We start from the raw sequence: 18,260 nt of genomic DNA, 5'->3' as shown, positions 1-18,260 counted from the left end.
CTGCAAAGGACCAAGTATAGCCAAGATAATCATGAAAATCTAAGTTGGACAACTTGTTGTGCTGGATATCATAACTTACTACAAATCTAAATTAATTAGGATAGTGTGGTATCGATGCAAAGATAAAAAGACCAATGGATCAGAAGAGAGAATCCAGAACAGACCCATACATACATGGACACTTGATTCATGATAAAGGTACCACTGCAGTGCAGTGGGTAAAAGTTGGTCATTTTGATATCATTTTGGTAAATGGATCTGAGCCAACTGACTATCCATACAAAAATAGTTAAAGCTTGATTCCTAGCTCATACCATACTCAAAAATATCTTCTGGATTTGGGGGTAGGTAAAGATTTCTTTAAAGCATACAAGAAGCACTAACCATAAAGAAAAAATTGACAACTTAGAGACTACATTCAGTTAAGAAATTCTGGCAAAAATCTCATAATGCGGGGTACTTGGCTGACTCAGCTGGAAGAGCATGTGACTCTTTGATCTTGGGGTTGTGAGTTCAAGTCCCCCATTGGGGGTAGAGATTAGTTAAAGTAAAAAAAAATTGTTTTTAAATCTCACAATGAGAGCAAAGAGAAGGAGAATGTTCAGGAAGTAATAGAAAGATGAGTCCCTGGGATGGTCAATACTGCACATCCATCAGAGGGGGTCTTCTTGTGAACACCAGTCTTCAAGCCTGGCAGCCTCAAGGGGGGTGGTTCATTACCTTCCATCAGCCAACAGGTGGTGTTACTGCCAGTGAATGGTAGCAGAGGAAGGGAGCTCAAGGGTATAGGTGTGGGTAAAAAGGTGGGAGGGACCACCCTTGGCTCAGGAGCTAGAGCTTCAGAGAATCACTGTGAAGAGCCCGTCTCTTCTAGGGGAGAAAGACACCATGATGTATGAACTTCTTCCTATATAGAGAAGCTATCCCAGGAAAGAGAAAAGATATTTGGGGGTCCATCTAAACTACCTCACTCAAACATGTTCAATGCTTGCCTCAACTCTAAAATTGATCATGCAGTGGGAAAACAGACCTTGGAGTTTCTTTGGGCAAAAAACTTCTAGTCTGTCTTCAAAGGCACAAAGTTTATTGTTTTAGCTTTTAGCTTTGGATCCACAATCCACCTAGAATTCATTTTTGTGTACAGTGTGAGGTAGAGGTCAAGTTTAATTTTTTCATATAAATATCCAATGGACTCAATGTCATTTATTGAAAAGGCCATCCTTCTCCCAGTGCATGGTACTTCCCATTTTTCTGGGAGATTTTTCTTTTTTGGAAGAAGACCCCCACCAATATGGGGAGAAGGGCATTTTGCAGAATAGCCAGCAAGAGGGCTTGTCAAAGCTGCTGCCCACCTTCCCTTGAGTCCGTGAAGCCTGTCCACAGTGAGTCCTGTCTGAGCTAAATGCAGCCCCAAAGGCTGCCAGATCCCCAGAACACAGCAGCCTGTTTCCACTGGGAAACCTATGTGGGAGAAAGGCAGAGAACTTTCTAGAGATGCTCTCTCGCTAGAAGGCTAGCAGTAGAGGCTCTTGGTGCCTTGCCCATATCCCTTTGGATTTACACTTCGCTTCCAGTACTTGTAGCAACATCCTGTAACAGCAGCCTAACTGGTGGCTTTTTCTCTGCAGGTAGGAAGGCAAGCCAGGAGTGCCAGAAGGGTAATCCCCTGGGAGCAGTCCTCAGGCAATTACAGATGAGGGCTGGAGGATCAATATCCCAGATTCTTTGCCACTTGGGTTGGGAAAGCTCTGAGGTGTGTTCTACACTGTCCCTCAGACTCCAGCAGGGAACTTGTCTCAGGTTCTGCTTCTAGGGGAACCAAAAGTAAGACACATGGGAAAGAACATTGGATTAGTCAGCCTGGGCCATCATAACAAAATACCATAGACTGTGGGCTTAAACAACAGAGATCTATTTTCTCATAGTTCTGGAAGTTGGAAGTCCCAGATCAAGATGTCACCTGATTTAGTTTCTGGTGAGGACTCTCCTTCTGGCTTATAGATGGTCACCTCACTGTATCTTCAGAGTGGAGAGAACTCTGGAGTCTCTTCCTCTTCATACAAGGACGCTGGTTCTATGAGACTAGAAACCCACTCCTCTGACCGTATTCAGCTTTAATCACCTCCTAAGAGACCCTACCTCCAAATACATCACATGGAGGGAGAGGTCAGGGCTTCAATGTATGAATTTCGGGAGGACACAATTCAGTCCAAAGCAAGCATCACTGATTTAGTCCTGCCATCTGCGGACGAGGGGGTGGGCAGTGTTGACTTGGATGGTAGCCTGAGCACAAGTCTTGAGATCTTTGAGAACAGATCTCACATCTCATTTATATTGGTCACAGCACCTGACCCATCCCAGGAAACAGACTGTGACCACCATCTAGCTACCACCTGCGTCCAGTGCCAATTTCAGTTCTGCAGGTGTTCAGGCTGGGAGGACCTGGGCAGCCTGGTTGGAGCAGGGCGTGGGCTGGCAGGCTTTGGGGCTCTGCAACACAGGCTGGAGGCAGGAATGGAGTGGGAGGCCAAGTGAGCAGTGAGATGAATGGAAGGCTAGCCAGGTCGTGGGCCTCAGGTGAGATGAATCCCAGGTATTGGCCAAGAACACAAGAAGGAAGTGAAAGCCTCCAAAGGATAGGAGTGGCCCTATCTATATTTGTCCAGAGGACCACAGGGCATGGGCCCATGGGTTGCAGTTTCCAGAGGCCAGAGGCAAGGAGTATCACCACCAGGAAGAGAGCTTATAAAACCTGAGGCCTGGAGCTAGGCCCTGGGTTCCCCAGAAGAGGGTCAAATAAGTGGCTTCCAGAGTCAGCCATCCAGACCTTGGGGATGTAGGGGACACATCTCAGGGGACGGCAAGGGTTCATCCCAGGAGAGAGGCAAGTGAGTCTGGGAATCTTCCAAACTCTGAGACAGGAGAGCCAAGGTGCCCAGGTCTGGGGTGGGGGGAGTAGCTGGGACTTGCTCAAATAGGCAACCCAGGACCAAAAGCTGCCCTCCCTTGCCCTGCCCAGGGGAGGCCCTGCAACCTCCATTCAGAATGGGTCTCACCTTGGAGCCTCTGTACAACTGAGCAGTGTTTCATTTGCGCTGTTCTGGTTCCCAGGAAGTCCCGTGACAATCTCTACCTTCATCCTGGCCAGACAGCTGGGGGACTGAGTCCTCAGTGGCTAGACCATGTTCCCAGTCTAAGCTTTGGGAGCAAAGCCCATGTCCTAGGTCCTCAGGCCTGCTAGCCTGCCCACCACTCCCAACAGTGCCTATGGCAGATATAGGCAGGTAATACTTACTCAACTGAACTCTGGGGCTGTTGAAAAAGCCCAAGGTACAAGAAGGCTGCACAGGGGAATGGCTGGGAGGGGCCCCAGGAGAGCTGCAGAACCGCTGAGAAAAGCAGACCCACGCCAAGGAAGCAGGCAAGAGAGGCTGGGTGGCCACTTGCAGCTGCATTTATTGTTCTGTTTTCTCCAACCTCAGCAGAGCAGAATATGAGGCCAGTGGCAGCTAGGCCCATTCCGTGGTGCTATGGGGCCAGCCAGAGTCATGTGTGTGTGGGGGGCCAAGAGTCCATGAGATAGCCATTGGGAGGAAGACCCACAATTCAGGGGGCCTGGCACTCCCTTTTCTGCACCCTCCATGCCGAAAGCCCCCAGTGGGATTCATAATGTGGCAAGCATGATTGTGCAGTCCTCAAGGGGGGGCAGCCCCAGGGGTCAAGCAGCCGTTGGAAGCTCCATGGGAGCCTGGGCAGGCCTCCTGAGGCTGCTAGGCACCACCCTTTACCCTGGAGAGAAGTCGGGATGCTGGGCCACTTGAGACAGGTCAGACACAAACAGGACCACCCCAGGCCACTCCTCCCTGAGCTGTCCTCTTTCCCACAGTCCCCATGCCCTGCTCCTGTCACCTGACGGTCTGATCTGCACAAGGTCCATCTCTTCCAGAGGAAATGACCCAGTGAGTAAAGCCCAGCATCCCAGGACCTCCCCAGGATGCTCTCCTGCCGAGAGCATCAGCACAGTGCTAGTAGGGCTTCCAACCAGCCCCGAGAAAGGGAGGTGAGACTGAGAGGAGCCTGTGGGGCTGGAGGCCTCAAGCACAATGAGGGCTGTTTAGGCTTTTGGATTGATGTCTGCCGGAAGCCCTGGCTCCGCATCTGTGCTGCCGTCCAGGACATGAGTGTGTATCCCAGAGGGACCTCCAGTCCAGGCTCAGTGGGGGCAACACCTGCAGACCTGGTGGGGAAAGGGAGAGAAGGTTCTGGAAAAAGGCTGGTTGCAAGGGGACAGGAAACCACTTTTCTCCATCTGTTCAGCTTGGGCCACTTGGTGGTGGGGTGGGGATGGGAGGGGCTGGGTGGCCCTGACAGCTGTCTAGGGAGCTGAAAGTCCCTGGAAAGGGAGACTCAGACCCTAGGTCCCCACCCTTGTTAAAAGTCTTTTGGAGAGTCTATCCAGGTCCAGGGGAGGAAGCAAGACCCAGCCAGAGACCTACCATGTTTAGGAGTAGGCCAGGCCCTGAAGCCCCCGGGCTGAAGAGTGGAACTTGTCGGAATCCTCAAAAGGCTGGTCTGAGGTAAGCAAAGAGAGGAAGCATAAGCTATGTGTAGCCTGGGGACTTTATCTGCCTGTCTGCCTCTGGGCTGATGACAGCATGCAGGGCACAGGGCAGTTTCTGAGGGCAGTGCTCTGGAGAGCCTTGCAGGCAGGCACTCAGCCATTCCTAGTCCTGGCCTGGTCAGCACTGCAGCCAGTTGGGTGAGGTGCGTCCCTCACACCTCTTAGGAGGGGCAGCCCCAGGCCCTTGCTTGCCTAACTTCCTCAATCGCAAGAGCCAACTCTGGAGTCTTCTTCCCAGTCCCGCTTCCTCCAGAAGGCCATGTCAAGGCGAGGAAACCTAGTGCCAGCTCAGAAAGGAGCTCGGCCTCTTGGAGTACTGACTCCTCATGCAGCAGCAGCATGTCTCCTCCCTCCCATAGGTCCACAGAATTCATCACTTCCATCATCCTCTCCCCTGCCTAAACCCCCACCCCGCATTGGTTCTCTCTGCTGGTAGGAGAAATCAGCGGCCTTTTGCTCCCCCAAATTCACACGTTAAGCTCCAGACATACTTAGGTTAGGGAAAATTATCCAAAACTTGGAAACAAGGCAAAAAGCATGACTGTGTGCCCTTTGAGATCATCCTAGAGCATTATCTAATGAGGCTACCCTAAGGGTCATCTTATTCGAGGGGATGTGACTCTCTAACTCACTATACACTACTAGTTAGGGCCCAGGCTTTGTTAAGTTGGATGTTGGCTTGAAGGAGAATGATAAATGACAAACGACAACCATTTCACTAATGGCATGTGGTAGGGGTGACATCATCTCAATTTTACATCCATAAAATGGGGGAGGGGAAGCTGGACTAAACCTTATCCAAAGTCAGTCCCCTTCCATCCGATGAGTGACCCCAACTCTCACAGTGGTGTGCACTACCCTCCGGGGGACACCAGGAGGCACGGTCAAAGGCGTGCAGTCTTTGTGGGGTTTCTCCAGCTCTGAGTGTTGGGTCTTTGTTCTGTCAACCAGGTAGGGATGGGACCTTGGGAGTAGTTTCTAGACCTTCCCCAACTAGGATTCGAATCTTTTCCTTGGTCAAGTGGTCAACTGACAGTATTCAGGGTGGTGACCACACCAAGCTATAGGGGTGCTGGGAAGTAGGATCCAGATGGACCTCCTGGGACCCCTGCAGAGCTCCCTGCTCTACACCCTCCACGGAAAACTGGCCAACCAGAATGAGGCTCTGGTGAGATCTGGATGGAGAGGGTCCCTATAGCCCAGCTCCTCCACAGGCCATAGTGGGGCAGCATGGATCACCCACCTGGAAGTCCCTCTCCGTGGGCTCTTGGGCAGGCCTGGGGTGGGGAGCTGGGTGGGCGCAGCACAGGGGCGAAGGCGCTCCTCTGTTTGACAGCGGAGATCATGTTGACAGGCGAGAAGGAGAAGACGCTGGTGGTGGGGGCAGCGGCCGGGAGGGACATGGAGGAGGCAGCGGCCAGCGGGGGGCTAGAGGGCATGACTCCGGGGCGGGGCAGGGAGGGGCAGGCGCAGCAGGGAAGGTGGTGGGAAACACAACAGGGAGACAGCACCAGAGTGAGCAGCTCGGCTGGGGCCCTGGCATGGGCAGTGGGCCCCAAGTGGGCTGCTGACCCAGGCATCAGGCTTAGTTAGACCTCACTAGGGGGGTGAGGGTCCTGAGGAGACACCAATATAGGGCAGGGCCTGGAGGCAAGCTGGGAGTCTCTGGGGTCCAAAAGCACTTGCCTTTTGGGGGGCTCTAAAGACCCTTTCTTGGGGCTGGAAACGACAGGGCCAGACTAAGTCAAAATAAAAGCAAAACCAGAACACAATAAAACCCCAAAGATGAAAGACATGAAGAACAGAAGAGGTCACAGTTCCTGCTGAAAGTCACTGGGATTCTGAGATGCTAAGGAACATTCATGGGCCTTGGGGTACCAAGGTTAGAGTCAAAGGCCAGGGTTCATAGCAGAGCTGGGGCAAGTGGACAGAGATGTTTGGGGGTAGATTCCTATCATAAGGCCTCTCTGCCCAGGATCTCAACTCACACAATAAGCCTCCTAACTTTGTCTACACATGTATTTCCCTTATCAACAACCACCTCCCCTCCGGCACTGGGCACTTTGTTCTCTTCCACCTTAATATAGGCCCTTATCACCTCTAGCTTGGGGCCTGGAGGCCTTCTATATCTCCTCCCTCCAGCCTTTTAAAACAAAGACACAGAGATCCATATCCTTGGGTTTTCCCATTCGAAACTTCCTGGCCATCCAGGGCGATGGATTGCTCTCTTGGGACCAGCCAGAGAGTTTCCTGCATACAGGCTCTGTCTGCCCCTACTGCAGCCTCCTCTCCTGTGGGTTTCGGGTACCTCCGGATCCTCCTTTCTACATCCTCATCTGAACCTGATTCCCTGCCTCTCTCTTCTGAATACCAATAAGGTTGTGATTCGAGTGTTGTCCAAGCAGCTGGCATGGGGTGGGGATGGGAACTTCCTGAAAGAACCCAATAGCTTGAGAAGGCTGCCTTTGGCATTAGAGCACACCTCCACACCCCTTGGATTAAGTAATGTCTTCAACAGCTGCCCCTGTTCCAAATGTCCCCAGCCTCATGGAGCACCATCACCTTAAAACAGTGCTCACTGATAGATTATGAGGTCCACGGAGCTCTGTGGAGCGCTTGAGACAAATGCCAGAAAATGTACTGTATCTCTCAAGGTTGGGAGCTTGCAGCCACATATTGTAGCTTGGGTAGTACCGGGATCTGTGAGTCATACTGGGAGATGCTTGTGGCCAAAGCAAAAGACCAGGGGGAGGCCCAAGCAGACAGCCCCAGACCATCTGGCTAGGGCAGTTCTGGATGTCATTTCTGGCATGTCCTGACAAACTCAATGAAAACAACACCCCTGGAGCTGTGCCACATGCCACAGGGAATGGATGGGTACCTGGGTAAGAACTGGTCATGAGATGGGACTGGCCCTTAGGCAAGTCCAGGGTGTTTCCAGCTGATGCTGGAAGCAGGGCTAGAATTTTTGATCCTCTGGCTCAATGGGGAAACCCCAGATGGGGTGGCTTCTGTCCCCTGGGGCAGTGTGTTCCCCACTGCTGAATGCACTGTGTGTGTAGTGGAGGAGAAGGACTGGTATTCCAGATCCCACCAGTCTAAGATTTAAGGGGCAACCATAGAGTTTTTAAGAATGCCATCCCAAATCTGAAGGATGTGAGAGAACCCCAGGAGGGATAGGGGTTTTGGTAGGGAGAGCAGAGGTTTATGGCCTGCGTTAACATGGGCATGTGTCCCAGAAGCTGAGCCCACGGCACCAGGAGAGAGTCAGGTTCAAACCCACAGCTAGGAAGAGCAGGACCCAGGATGGGGAATCTCTACTCTTTCTAAACGTGCACGGTGGCACATTCGGATCTGAGAACAACCCTAGGCAGGGGTGACACTGATCCCATTTTAGAGAGAGGAAACTGCAGTTGAAAGAAATAAAGTAGCTTGCTGAACGTCAGACAGATCCTGATCTGGACTTTCAAACCCTGAATCCAGCTGTCCGACCACACAGAATTCGCCTGCTCTTCGTGACCAGAACGCAGGGAGCCACATCTTCCCTCCTCGGATGCTTTTTTTTCGACCAAGGGGGACAGGTTTCGAAGCCCGTTTTGATGGAGCCATTAGTTCCCTAGGGCCTCCGGCAGGGGGCGCCAGCCTCCTCCCAAAGTCCTGGCACAAGCCGGAGGGTGGCGGTCCGCCAGGTTTCAGCCGGACATTCCCCGGTTGAAGCCCCCTTCAGGAGGAGGAGAGGGCTAGAAGCAGGTGTGCAACTGAAATCCGCAGAGACTAAAGGTGCGAGAACTGCCCCGGCCCAGGGCCCGGGGTGTGCAGCCAGGGGCGAGGGCGAGGGCGAGGCCGAGGGCGAGGCCGAGGGGCGGGGGTCCCACGGCAGAGCCGCCCCACGCACAGAGGGCACGGCCCGGGTCTACCGCGGGGACAGAGTCGCGGGGAGCCCCCCACCCCCTCCCCTGGGCTGAGGCCGGGCGGGCTGAGCCCCCAGGCCGCTCCCCGGGCAGGGGACACTCACTGGCGAAGGGCGAGGTGGCCGTGGAGCCATTGAGGAAGCTAGGGGACCCGGGCACGCCGAGGCCGGCCACGCCCGGCGCCCCGTAGCCGCCGAGGCCCGCGCCGAGGCCGCTGCCGTAGCCGCTCTGCTGCGAGCCGGGGCTGGGCGCGAACCCGCGCGGGGACGCGCTGCCGCAGCTGCGCGCGTAGCCTGCGGGAGAGGGCGGTCAGGCGCGCGGCGCTCACGGGCGCGGGGGGCTGCGCGCGGGGGCGGCGGGACGCACCCGGCTCGGGGCCCGGCGTGGCGTCCCCGACGGCGATGGCCAGCGGGCTGCTGAAGGCGTTGATGCCCACGACGGCGGGGTGAGGGTGGCTCGGGGCCAGGGGTCCGAGCGGCGCGGGCGCGCGGGGCGCGCTGTACAGGGCCTCGGCCACGTCGGCCGCGCGCTTCAGGAGCAGCTCCTGCGAAGACAAGAGCGGGGCACGGCCGGGCAGCCGCGGGCGCAGGGACCCGGGCAGCCCCCGGCCGGGCGGCGCGGGGGGGGGTGGGCAGGCCGGGCGCCCTACCTGGTTGCTGCTGGGCACTCCGTACAGGGCCTCCGCCAAGTCGGCCGCCCGCTTCAACAGCACTTCCTGGGGGCGGGGGAGGACACAGCGGGACGGAGGGACAGGCCGCGGGGCGGCAGGGGCCCCCAGGCCGCCGGTCACCCTCATCCCCGGCCCGGGCCCCCGCGCCCCTCGGTACCTTGGGCAGCCTCTCCGGGTCTCCGGGGTGTCTGGGGATGGCTTTCTGTAGCCTCTGGAATCCGTAGTCAATGGTGGGCTCATTCAGGGCTGGGGAGAAGGGCGGCGTTTGGAGGACCCCCTCCCAGGGCCCGCCGCAGGGCCGAGCCGCCAGCAGCCGGGCCGGGAGCCTCGCCGCAGACCCGCTCCACCAAGCCCAGCCCAAACCTCTCAGAAAACTCCCGGGCACACGGGTCAGCGAGGCTGGGTTCGCGGAGTTTCCTCAGCTCCTTTCTTTGCTCATTCATTCAACAAATATTTACTGAGCCGGGCCCTGTGCCAGGTGCTTGGCATTAACACACAAGCACTATACCATCCATCTGTGATTCGAAAAAAGGCAACTGTATATCCGAATTAGCTTCTACATTCCTAGGGGCAGGGCTGGAGGGAGTTTTCTGTCTGCATTTTTGTCTGCATTATGAGGAGCAACATATTCATTACAAAAATTAAAAACCTCAACAGCCTCCATTTATCACAGCTCAGATGGACTCCCAGCAGCATCTGACCGTTAGAAGTTTGCAGACTAGGTGGCAGACTCCTGACTAGGCTCCCCAGGACCCCCACCTCTCCTCCTCCTCCAGCCGGGCCTGGACCAACTCACCAGCCTCAAAGCCCTATCCACTTTCTTCACTTCCAACTCCAGATTCCGTGAATTTCCTTCAGTTCCCCTTAAAATGTAAAGCACTCATTCCCAGGTCTTTACATTGGCCATTCCTTCTCCAGGTCTGTCTATCCTTCCCCATCTCTACCTCCCTCTTCATCCCTGCAGTCTCAGCTTAGCTCACCGAAGCCCACACTCCCCCTAGAGGTCCCTCCCACCCCTCCAGGGTAGCTTCACTCACCCCCTAACCCCCATAGTTAGGACAGTTAAGTAGGATCCCTAGGGAGTGTCCGGTGCCTAGAAGGGCTAAGTGATTCTCTGTGGGGGGGTGGTGCGGGGGTGGGGGGTGGTAGGGTGGTGGTGGTGGCTGGGGCAGGGCAGCTGGAGGAAGGTGGAGAGGGTCCTGGCCAGTGGTCAAATAGAGCCAGGATGGGGGATTCTACACTTCTATCTGTGTAAACTTCAATGCCCTGGCTTCCTGCAAGGGCTGTGTGTGTGTGTGTGTGTGTGTGTGTGTGCCTGCGCGTGCACATACACATACCACTTTATGCTCACACAGAGGGAAGACTGGGGTGGCTTGGGAAACCAAGAAACCCAGGATAGATTAGAGAGCATCAAGCCTATTTGGGGAACCTTTGAAATAGATGTGCCACTGGAAATACTCTAGACCCTGGGGAGTGTGTGTGGGGGTAGGCTGGAGTGGGGGGAGTGCCCTGGCAAGGAGGCCCTAGGGAGGGAGGAAGTCCGGGTAGGGCTAAGACTCCCAGCCGGGGAGATGATTGAGGAGTCAGGCCAAAGAGGGAAACTGAGGGGCAGCCGGGGGTGGCGGGAGTTAGCACCACCTTCAGCCCAGGGCATGATCCTGGAGATCTGGGATCGAGTCCCACATTGGGCTCCCTGCATGAAGCCTGCTTCTCCCTCTGCCTGTGTCTCTGCCTGTGTCTCTGCCTCTCTCTCTCTTTCTGTCTCATGAATAAATAAAATCTTAAAAAAACAAAACAAAACAAAACAAAGAGGGAAACTGAGAAGCTCAGCGAAAGGAGGTCCCGCGCGAGGAGGGGTCCAGGAGGGGTCCAGGGGTTTCGGTGGGGAAGAGACGGAGCAGCCGCTCAGGGGGCGTGGCGGCACCTTAGATATTGGCTGACCCGGAGACCCGGGCTCCAGGTGCACAGGGTGGGGCTCCTTCCAGCAACCCGAGGCCTCTCTGCCCCCACCCCCTGTCCCCCGCCTGACTCCTTACCTGTGTAGACAAAACGGCCGGGGGCTCCCTTGCAAAATTGCTTGGACTTGTAGGACAGGGTCACCTCCACCACCCCGGGAATGTGCCGCGGGGGCGTCTGAACCCGTATGGCGTGGGGCGTGATGAGCTGCGAGGGGAGAGGGGAGGCCTGCGGGTTCCAGCCCGGGGCGAGGGGAGGGCCCAGCCACGAGGCCCGGAGGGAGACTGGCGGGGGGGTGGCCCACCTCGCTCCACACGAGCACGTTCCCGAACACGACCTGCAATCCGTCGAAAAAATTGTCGCCGATGACAATGACGGTGGCGCCTCCGGTGGTCCAGCCCTCCCCGGGGCTGATGGCCTTGATACAGGGGGTGGCAGCTGGGAGGCAGGAGAGGAGCCAGATCAGGGCCTGCTCCCCGGGGACTGGAGGCTGGCTGGGCCCAGGGCAGCAGGGGCTGGGACGGGAGTCCTGACCTTCAGAGGGGTCCAGGCGGCGCGCCCTGCGACCGTGCTTGGAGTTGTTGTGCACAAACATGTTGTCGGACACCGCCAACACGTGTCCGTCAACGCTCACCGTCGTGGACACCACCACCTGCAAGGAGAGCGGAGGCCAGCCTGGCTGAGGCCCTCAGGGGCTCCCTGGAGAGGACTGATGCGGGGCATCAGCAGCTCCAGCAGCTCCCGGAGGGGGGCTGGGTGCTGGAACTCAAAGTCATTGGCATGGGAAAGAGATTCCCCCAGAGGCTGAACTGGGGGGGTGGGGGGCAGCAGCTCCATCAATCCACAGCCCAGATGCGCTACCTCTGGCTGCCCAGGGGAAGTGACTCCGCAGGAACTAGAAAAATCAAGAGGCCCGAAAAAAACTCTGGCTCCTTGAGCAGAGCGGCTACGGTTTTTGCGCACGCACGCACGTAGCACGCACGCCCCCTGGGCTGTATCCCTGAGGCTCCCAGGCAGGAATGTGTCTGAGGCAAGTGGGAGTGAGATTTTTGACTAAGGTGGGGAGATGGCATCAGCCAGAGAAGCCATCAGCAGGAGCTCCCCGCCCCCCTTGGGAGGAAATTGGGGCTGCCTCCTTCTCTCCCTCCCACCCTTCACTGGGAGGGGTATGCAGCTTGGGGATGTGGTAAGGGCAGCTGCTCTCTGCTTCACGCTATGCAAATTAGCTGGGTCGTTAATCATGTAAAAATGTCACAATTAGCATCTCCTTAAGTGGGACTCTAATGAAGCCTCCCTTGGCAGCCAGCATAAGTTGAGATGGAGCTGCCCTACCCCCAGCAGGCACCAGGCCCTGAAGCACGGGGCTGGGCAGAGATCTGCCTTGAGGCTTCTCCCAGGGTGGCAAGACCACAGCCTTTCCCACCCACCCCATCAGGATGGCTGTGCATCCTGGGTGGGTGCACAAGGGGACCCCTCTCCCAGACCCACCTGGAAGCGGCGCATGTCTCGGGGATTCCCCGCATTCTTTAGGCAGTTCTGGTTGCACTTGAGGAAGAACTTGAGAAAGAACCTGAAACAGTGTGGTAGGTGGGCTCAAGGGCTGGGCTAAGGGGTCTGGGAATGGAAGAAGTGCCAACTGCTCCCTCCCCTTCCATGCCCCTTCCCAGTGGGGCAACTCCGCTCTGCCCTGCCGGCTCACACAAGGCACACATCCCATGTTCCCACCACCATATATATATAGTGCATATATACAGATTGCCTGATATACACCAAGTAGACCCTTCCCAACAATTCATTCACAACACAGAATATCCACCCCTGTGCCCAGTGTAGGATCACACAGTGCTTATTTATCCCACAAGGTATATACTCATCACATCCATGCAAAGGATATTCACCATAAATAATATGTGTGTGTATACATATATATATCTACTACTCATGAATTATACCCACCGCATGATGTATATGCCATATGTAGTATGTACTCACGCTTACCTGTGAACTCATCCCACATGTATATTTGTCATAGTATATGTGCATCACACAAACAGTGCATCCACATCACAGGGCATATCCCTCCTCCCAATATACTATATCACCCATGCAATGTATACTCATAATGATACACCTATTATGTGTAGTATATGCCTTATACACTGTTACTCACAAGATAGAGCCAACACACAGTGTATACCCCCTACGCTCAGGGTATACCCTTCACAGGACATATACGACACATATTCTACATACAGCCCGTAGTCATCATACACATATGGTGTACTACTCACAGAGTCTACACCCATCATGTGCAGTGTATGCCCATCTTATATATGCACAGAAGGAATATGAGAGTATATCTATTAATATACCACTTTATGTAGTATATGATTACCCAAAATACAGTCATTGCAAATGCTGTATAGTCATCACACAGAGCAAGCAGATCACCCTTCCTCCTTCACAGTAGATCCCACCAACAAATCCCTCTTGCACACAGATCTCACTCACATGTAGCAGACCCCCTGCCACAGCACAACTCACTCAGATCTCTTTTGCACATGTTCCACATTCACTATTCTCATAGCAAAAACCTCATCAGACAGAGCCTATGCCCATCACACACACATGGTGTACCTGTCAGACACGCTGTACATATACACAATGAATACCTCCTTTTCACTTACAGTAATTGGAATATCTAATTTAACTCCCTAGAGTTGTCTCCAAAGCCTGCAAGCATGAACTTCACATTCAGAGGAAGATTTGTCACAGATTCTATAAGTTACTTCCCAAAGAGGAGGTCCCTAAGTGCTGGTAGGGATGGGTACCACCCCTGGAATGAGGTGTCCCAAGGGGCAGCCTCTCATTAGGCACTAGAACCAGTCATTTTCCTGGAGATTTACCTCTACCCAGGCCTGGCCTCTGTCCACACTGCTGACATCTTACCACCTGTCATATTCCTCCATCCAATGAATACCCTTCTGGGAACTCCTTTCATTTTCCTTTCTATAGGGACATTATATCCGCACACATTTCCATCCACAATGAACGTCCCCTCAAAATACTTTCATGTTGTGTAGACCTTCTATACGGCCCCGAAGAGGAGCATTCCAAAATGCAGGTACCTCATATGACCCCAAATGGTACACACCCACCATGTAGACACCCCAAATTCACCCCTACTGGGTACACTGCAGTGCAGATAGCTTATATGCTCCCAAACAGTAGTCACCCCAGTACAGATGCCCTGTATACTCAGTAGGTCATCCCAAAGTGCAGTCACCTCAAATGCTCCCAAACAGTATAGACACTCCATTTATCTCACATTATCTGGCATAATAATGATTTCCTATATCCATATGAGACATGTCATGGTGTCAACACCCTTATGGCCATAGTAGTCACCTTATGTATGCCCCACATTTACATGACATAAAGTGTAGACACAATCATCACACGTGGTACAATCCACCTCATTTCAATTCCATATTCATGTGCTCAGTCCTTTATGAGGTGCTAGAAGGAGGAGGGCAGACATCCAGACATTGGGACAGGAACAGTCCCTGTCCCGAAGGGGATTAATGCTAGCTCATAGATATAGCTGATGATGCAAGCATGGGAGTTGTCCCAAAGGTGACATGCTTCTCTTGCATCTACACACATGCCCACTACACCCAACCCCACTCCCAAACGTACAGAATCCAGAGGAAATGTTTCCTGAGATATGGGCTCTAGCCCAGGTGTCGACTCACTCTGCGTCTCTAAGCATCCATCTCCAGCCACCAGGAGAACAGCAGACAGCAGCAACTGCTGGCTGCTGAGGCACCTTCTAAGGACAGCCTCTGGGATATCTTTTATTTCCAACCTCCCATGGCCTCACTGCTGCTTCCTGCAGTGGCCTGTCCCCCACCTGCACCCCTGGGAGCCCCCGCAGCCCTTCCTCAGCACGTCTCCCCATCCTTCTTCCTTCCAGTATAACTCACTTCCAGAAATAAATCATGGTAGTATTTGTTCTGGGTCTACACCACCCCCCACTCCCTGTCTGGCCAGGCTTTTCTGGCCATTCTAGACTTCAGGGACGGCCCCTCCCTCAGAGCCCCAAGGCCTTGCCTGCACCTCCATCTATGGGGACCCGCCCCCAGAACATCTCCATTTTTAAGCCTGGGTGACATTACCTGCAGGGTGCAAGGAGCAGCCACACAAGGCCTGGGTGCTCCGTGGGCGTCAGTCCCCTTTCCCTGCCCCCTGAACTTCTAGCTCAGAGCTGCAGGCAGTCAGCGGCAGCGATGTTACAGCTGCCAACTGGTAGTCTGTGAGGCTGCTCTCAGCCAGTCAGGGGCAGAGCCAATGCAAACAAGTCTCCAGAGCGTGGGCTGCTACCATGGTGCACCTCCTGACTCCCGCTCCCGCCTCAGGGGGCATTAAGAAAAATGACCCACAACTTGAAAATGAGGCAAAATGATGACTATGAGTCCTTTCGAAGTCATCCTGGGACAGTGGTTTTCAGTGTGCCACCTAGACCAGCAGCAGCAGCAGCAGCAGATTCACCTGGGAACTTGCTGAAAATGCAGAATTTCAGACACCCCCCCCCCCCCCCCCCCCCCCGCCGCCGGAGATGCTTCAGGTGGGGCCTAGGCATCTGTGTTTTCATAAGCCAGGTGATTCTGATGCCTCCTAAAATTTGAGAGGCACTGCTCTACAACAACACTGTCCAGTACAGCGGGCAGCCGCTAGCCCCATGTGACACTGAGCCCTTGAAATGTGGTTTGAATTGAGATGTAAGTATCAAATTCACACTGAATTTCAATGATTTACTTAGAATAAAAAGCACAGAATGTAAAATAGCTGACTAGTAATATTTTTGTATTGACTACATGTTAAAATAATATTTTAGATATATTGGATTAAATACACTATATTGTCATAATGCTACCAGTTTCTTTTTATTTTGAAAATGAGGCTACTATAAAATATAAAATTATATTTGTGGCTTGTGTTAGATTTGTACTGGACAGTGCTGCTCTAGAGACTTGTTAGCAAAGTCACCCAAGTGTTATCTAATTCTCTAGGGGAAAGTAACTTGGACTTGTATTTGCTACTGATCAGGGCCTAGACTCTGTAAAGGTGGGTTAATTTGCAGGAAATTGCTAAGATGCAAATGATTTTTATTGGGAGAAGTAAATAATTTGTTTGGTAGAGAAATTAGCCCTAAAGTTTGTAATTGTATCATCCTACAGACATTAACTAGTTTTGTAGCTAATTTGGCAACTGTATTCCAGTGTTGTTACATACCCCATTTCTTCTCTCTTCCCCTTCCCTGGAAAGAGCCTGGTAGGGTCTGGGTAAGTGAGGACCAAGTTCTGGGACATCCCACAGGAACCAGAGGCAGGAGATGGGATACTTTGTTGAAAGGCTGTGAAGCCTTGCCGGTCAGCTGGGAAGCAGCCACCAGCCAAACTTGGGTAAGCCTGGCGGGGGCAGGGGAAGGGGCATTTTCTGAGCAGCCCTCAGCATGAGTTTGGAAGTGAGCCTCCAGTGCCCCATGTCCATGCTTAGTTTGGGCTCTGGGGAAGCAAAACCAGGCTAAGTACACAGCCCTGGCTGACCTGAGTCTCCCCAAGGAAGTGAGCATTTTAGGAGGCTCCCTGGGCCAGGGCAGGACTTGTGCCCAGAGCCATCCCTGCTGTGGCCATGAGGCTCTAAGAGGGCATGTCTCCTCATCTAGGCTTCACAGGAAGAGGAGCGAGAGAAAGGTGAAAAGACCTGCCATTAGTCCATCAGACTTACTGTAAGAAACATACCAAGAAAACACGAGCATGAATTACAAATGAAATACAAAAGTACCCCCCTCCTGTCCCAACACCCCAAAGTAAAAAGTGATCCAGGTCTAATCTCTCAAGCACTTACCAGGAGCCTACAACTCTCTTGAGCTCATCATTGGCATTACCTTGTTAAATCCTCTCATAACCCAGAGGTGGTATAGGTCTGCAATCATTCCCACTTCACAGATGAGGAAACCAAGGATAAGTGAGAATAAATGACAAAGTCATAGTAAACGCCGAAATCTGGACAGAGGCCTGGGACTCTCTGACCCTGATATTGACAGGAGTTATGGAAAATTCTCTCTAATTGGGGCTCTCAGGGACACCTGGGTGGCTCAGCGGTTGAGCCCCTGCCTTCAGCCCAGGGTGTGATCCTGGAGACCTGGGATCGAGTCCCACATTGGGTTCCCTGCATGGAGCCTGCTTCTTTCTCTGCCTGTGTCTCTGCCTCTCTCTCTCTCTCTCTGTGTGTGTGTGTGTCTCTTATGAATGAATAAATAAAATCTTTTTTTTTGAATAAATAAAATCTTAAAAAAAATAATTGGGGCTCTCAGAGTCCATCCAACCTGCCCCAGCCATGAGCCTCCTTCCAAAGCAGCCCTGAGAGGCAGGCGGTACAGAGACACGTTTAGCCATTTCATGGCATTTTTCTCAAGGTCACAAATCCAGCAAGGATGCAAAGAGACTCAGGTCCCCTTGCTCCTATCTGGGAGTCTTTGGCTGTTGTGGCTGTTGCTGTCAGCCTGAGAAGGCGTTTGGGATTAAAGACCCGTTGCACAAGATGAGCCAAGAAGAGCTGGTCACTGTTGAAATTCAGGGAAGGATACTGGTGGTTCATTATTCTATTCTGGCCTAGATGTTCAACATTCCCCATTATAAAAAGGTTAATAAAGGACAGATGAAAAGGGGCACCTGCGTAGCTCAGTGGTTGAGTGTCTGTCTTTGGCTCAGTTCGTGATCCCAGGGTCCTGGGATTGATTCCCGCATCAGGCTCCCCAGAGGGAAACTACTTCTGTCTCTGCCTCTCTCTGTGTCTCTCATGAATAAATAAATAAAAAGAGAGAGACCAGACAAAGCGCTGTGGACGGTGGTCATCCAGCTAATAAGGCAATTCAAGGGTGGTTAGTTCTGCATCATGACTCGGGCGCCTATGATTTAAGTGAAAGGTAAGAGCAGTTTGCTCGCACACCTGCTTTACCACATCCTGAACATAGCTTAGCCTTCCCCGTCGTTCCTATAAATGCGTTTTATTTCTCCCTGTAAAAACAACTCGAGAT

General features: G+C 53.3%; 1 protein-coding gene across 5 annotated transcripts in view; it reads right to left on the bottom strand.

The window, feature by feature from the left end:
* Positions 1-3,436: 3,436 nt before the first annotated feature.
* Positions 3,437-18,260, bottom strand: part of EBF4 (EBF family member 4) — a 56,081-nt gene continuing 41,257 nt past the window's right edge. For 4 of the 5 annotated variants that reach the window (XM_041732162.1, XM_041732161.1, XM_041732163.1 and 1 more), the window contains 11 exons: positions 12,647-12,728; positions 11,693-11,810; positions 11,463-11,596; positions 11,239-11,365; positions 9,360-9,448; positions 9,182-9,247; positions 8,899-9,076; positions 8,637-8,825; positions 5,865-6,062; positions 4,497-4,572; positions 3,437-4,237 (listed from right to left, as the gene is read on the bottom strand). In XM_041732162.1, coding sequence (XP_041588096.1) covers positions 4,502-4,572; positions 5,865-6,062; positions 8,637-8,825; positions 8,899-9,076; positions 9,182-9,247; positions 9,360-9,448; positions 11,239-11,365; positions 11,463-11,596; positions 11,693-11,810; positions 12,647-12,728 — 1,252 coding nt within the window. In that variant the 3' untranslated portion in view covers positions 3,437-4,237; positions 4,497-4,501. The remainder of the gene's footprint in view (positions 4,238-4,496; positions 4,573-5,864; positions 6,063-8,636; positions 8,826-8,898; positions 9,077-9,181; positions 9,248-9,359; positions 9,449-11,238; positions 11,366-11,462; positions 11,597-11,692; positions 11,811-12,646; positions 12,729-18,260) is intronic. The other variant, XR_005984338.1, reaches the window with a different exon arrangement.

This window comes from Vulpes lagopus, chromosome 18 (assembly GCF_018345385.1).
Source record: "Vulpes lagopus strain Blue_001 chromosome 18, ASM1834538v1, whole genome shotgun sequence".
NCBI lineage: Eukaryota > Metazoa > Chordata > Mammalia > Carnivora > Canidae > Vulpes > Vulpes lagopus.
Note: the sequence above shows the minus strand (reverse complement) of the source record. Positions and strands in the feature narration are given on the sequence as shown.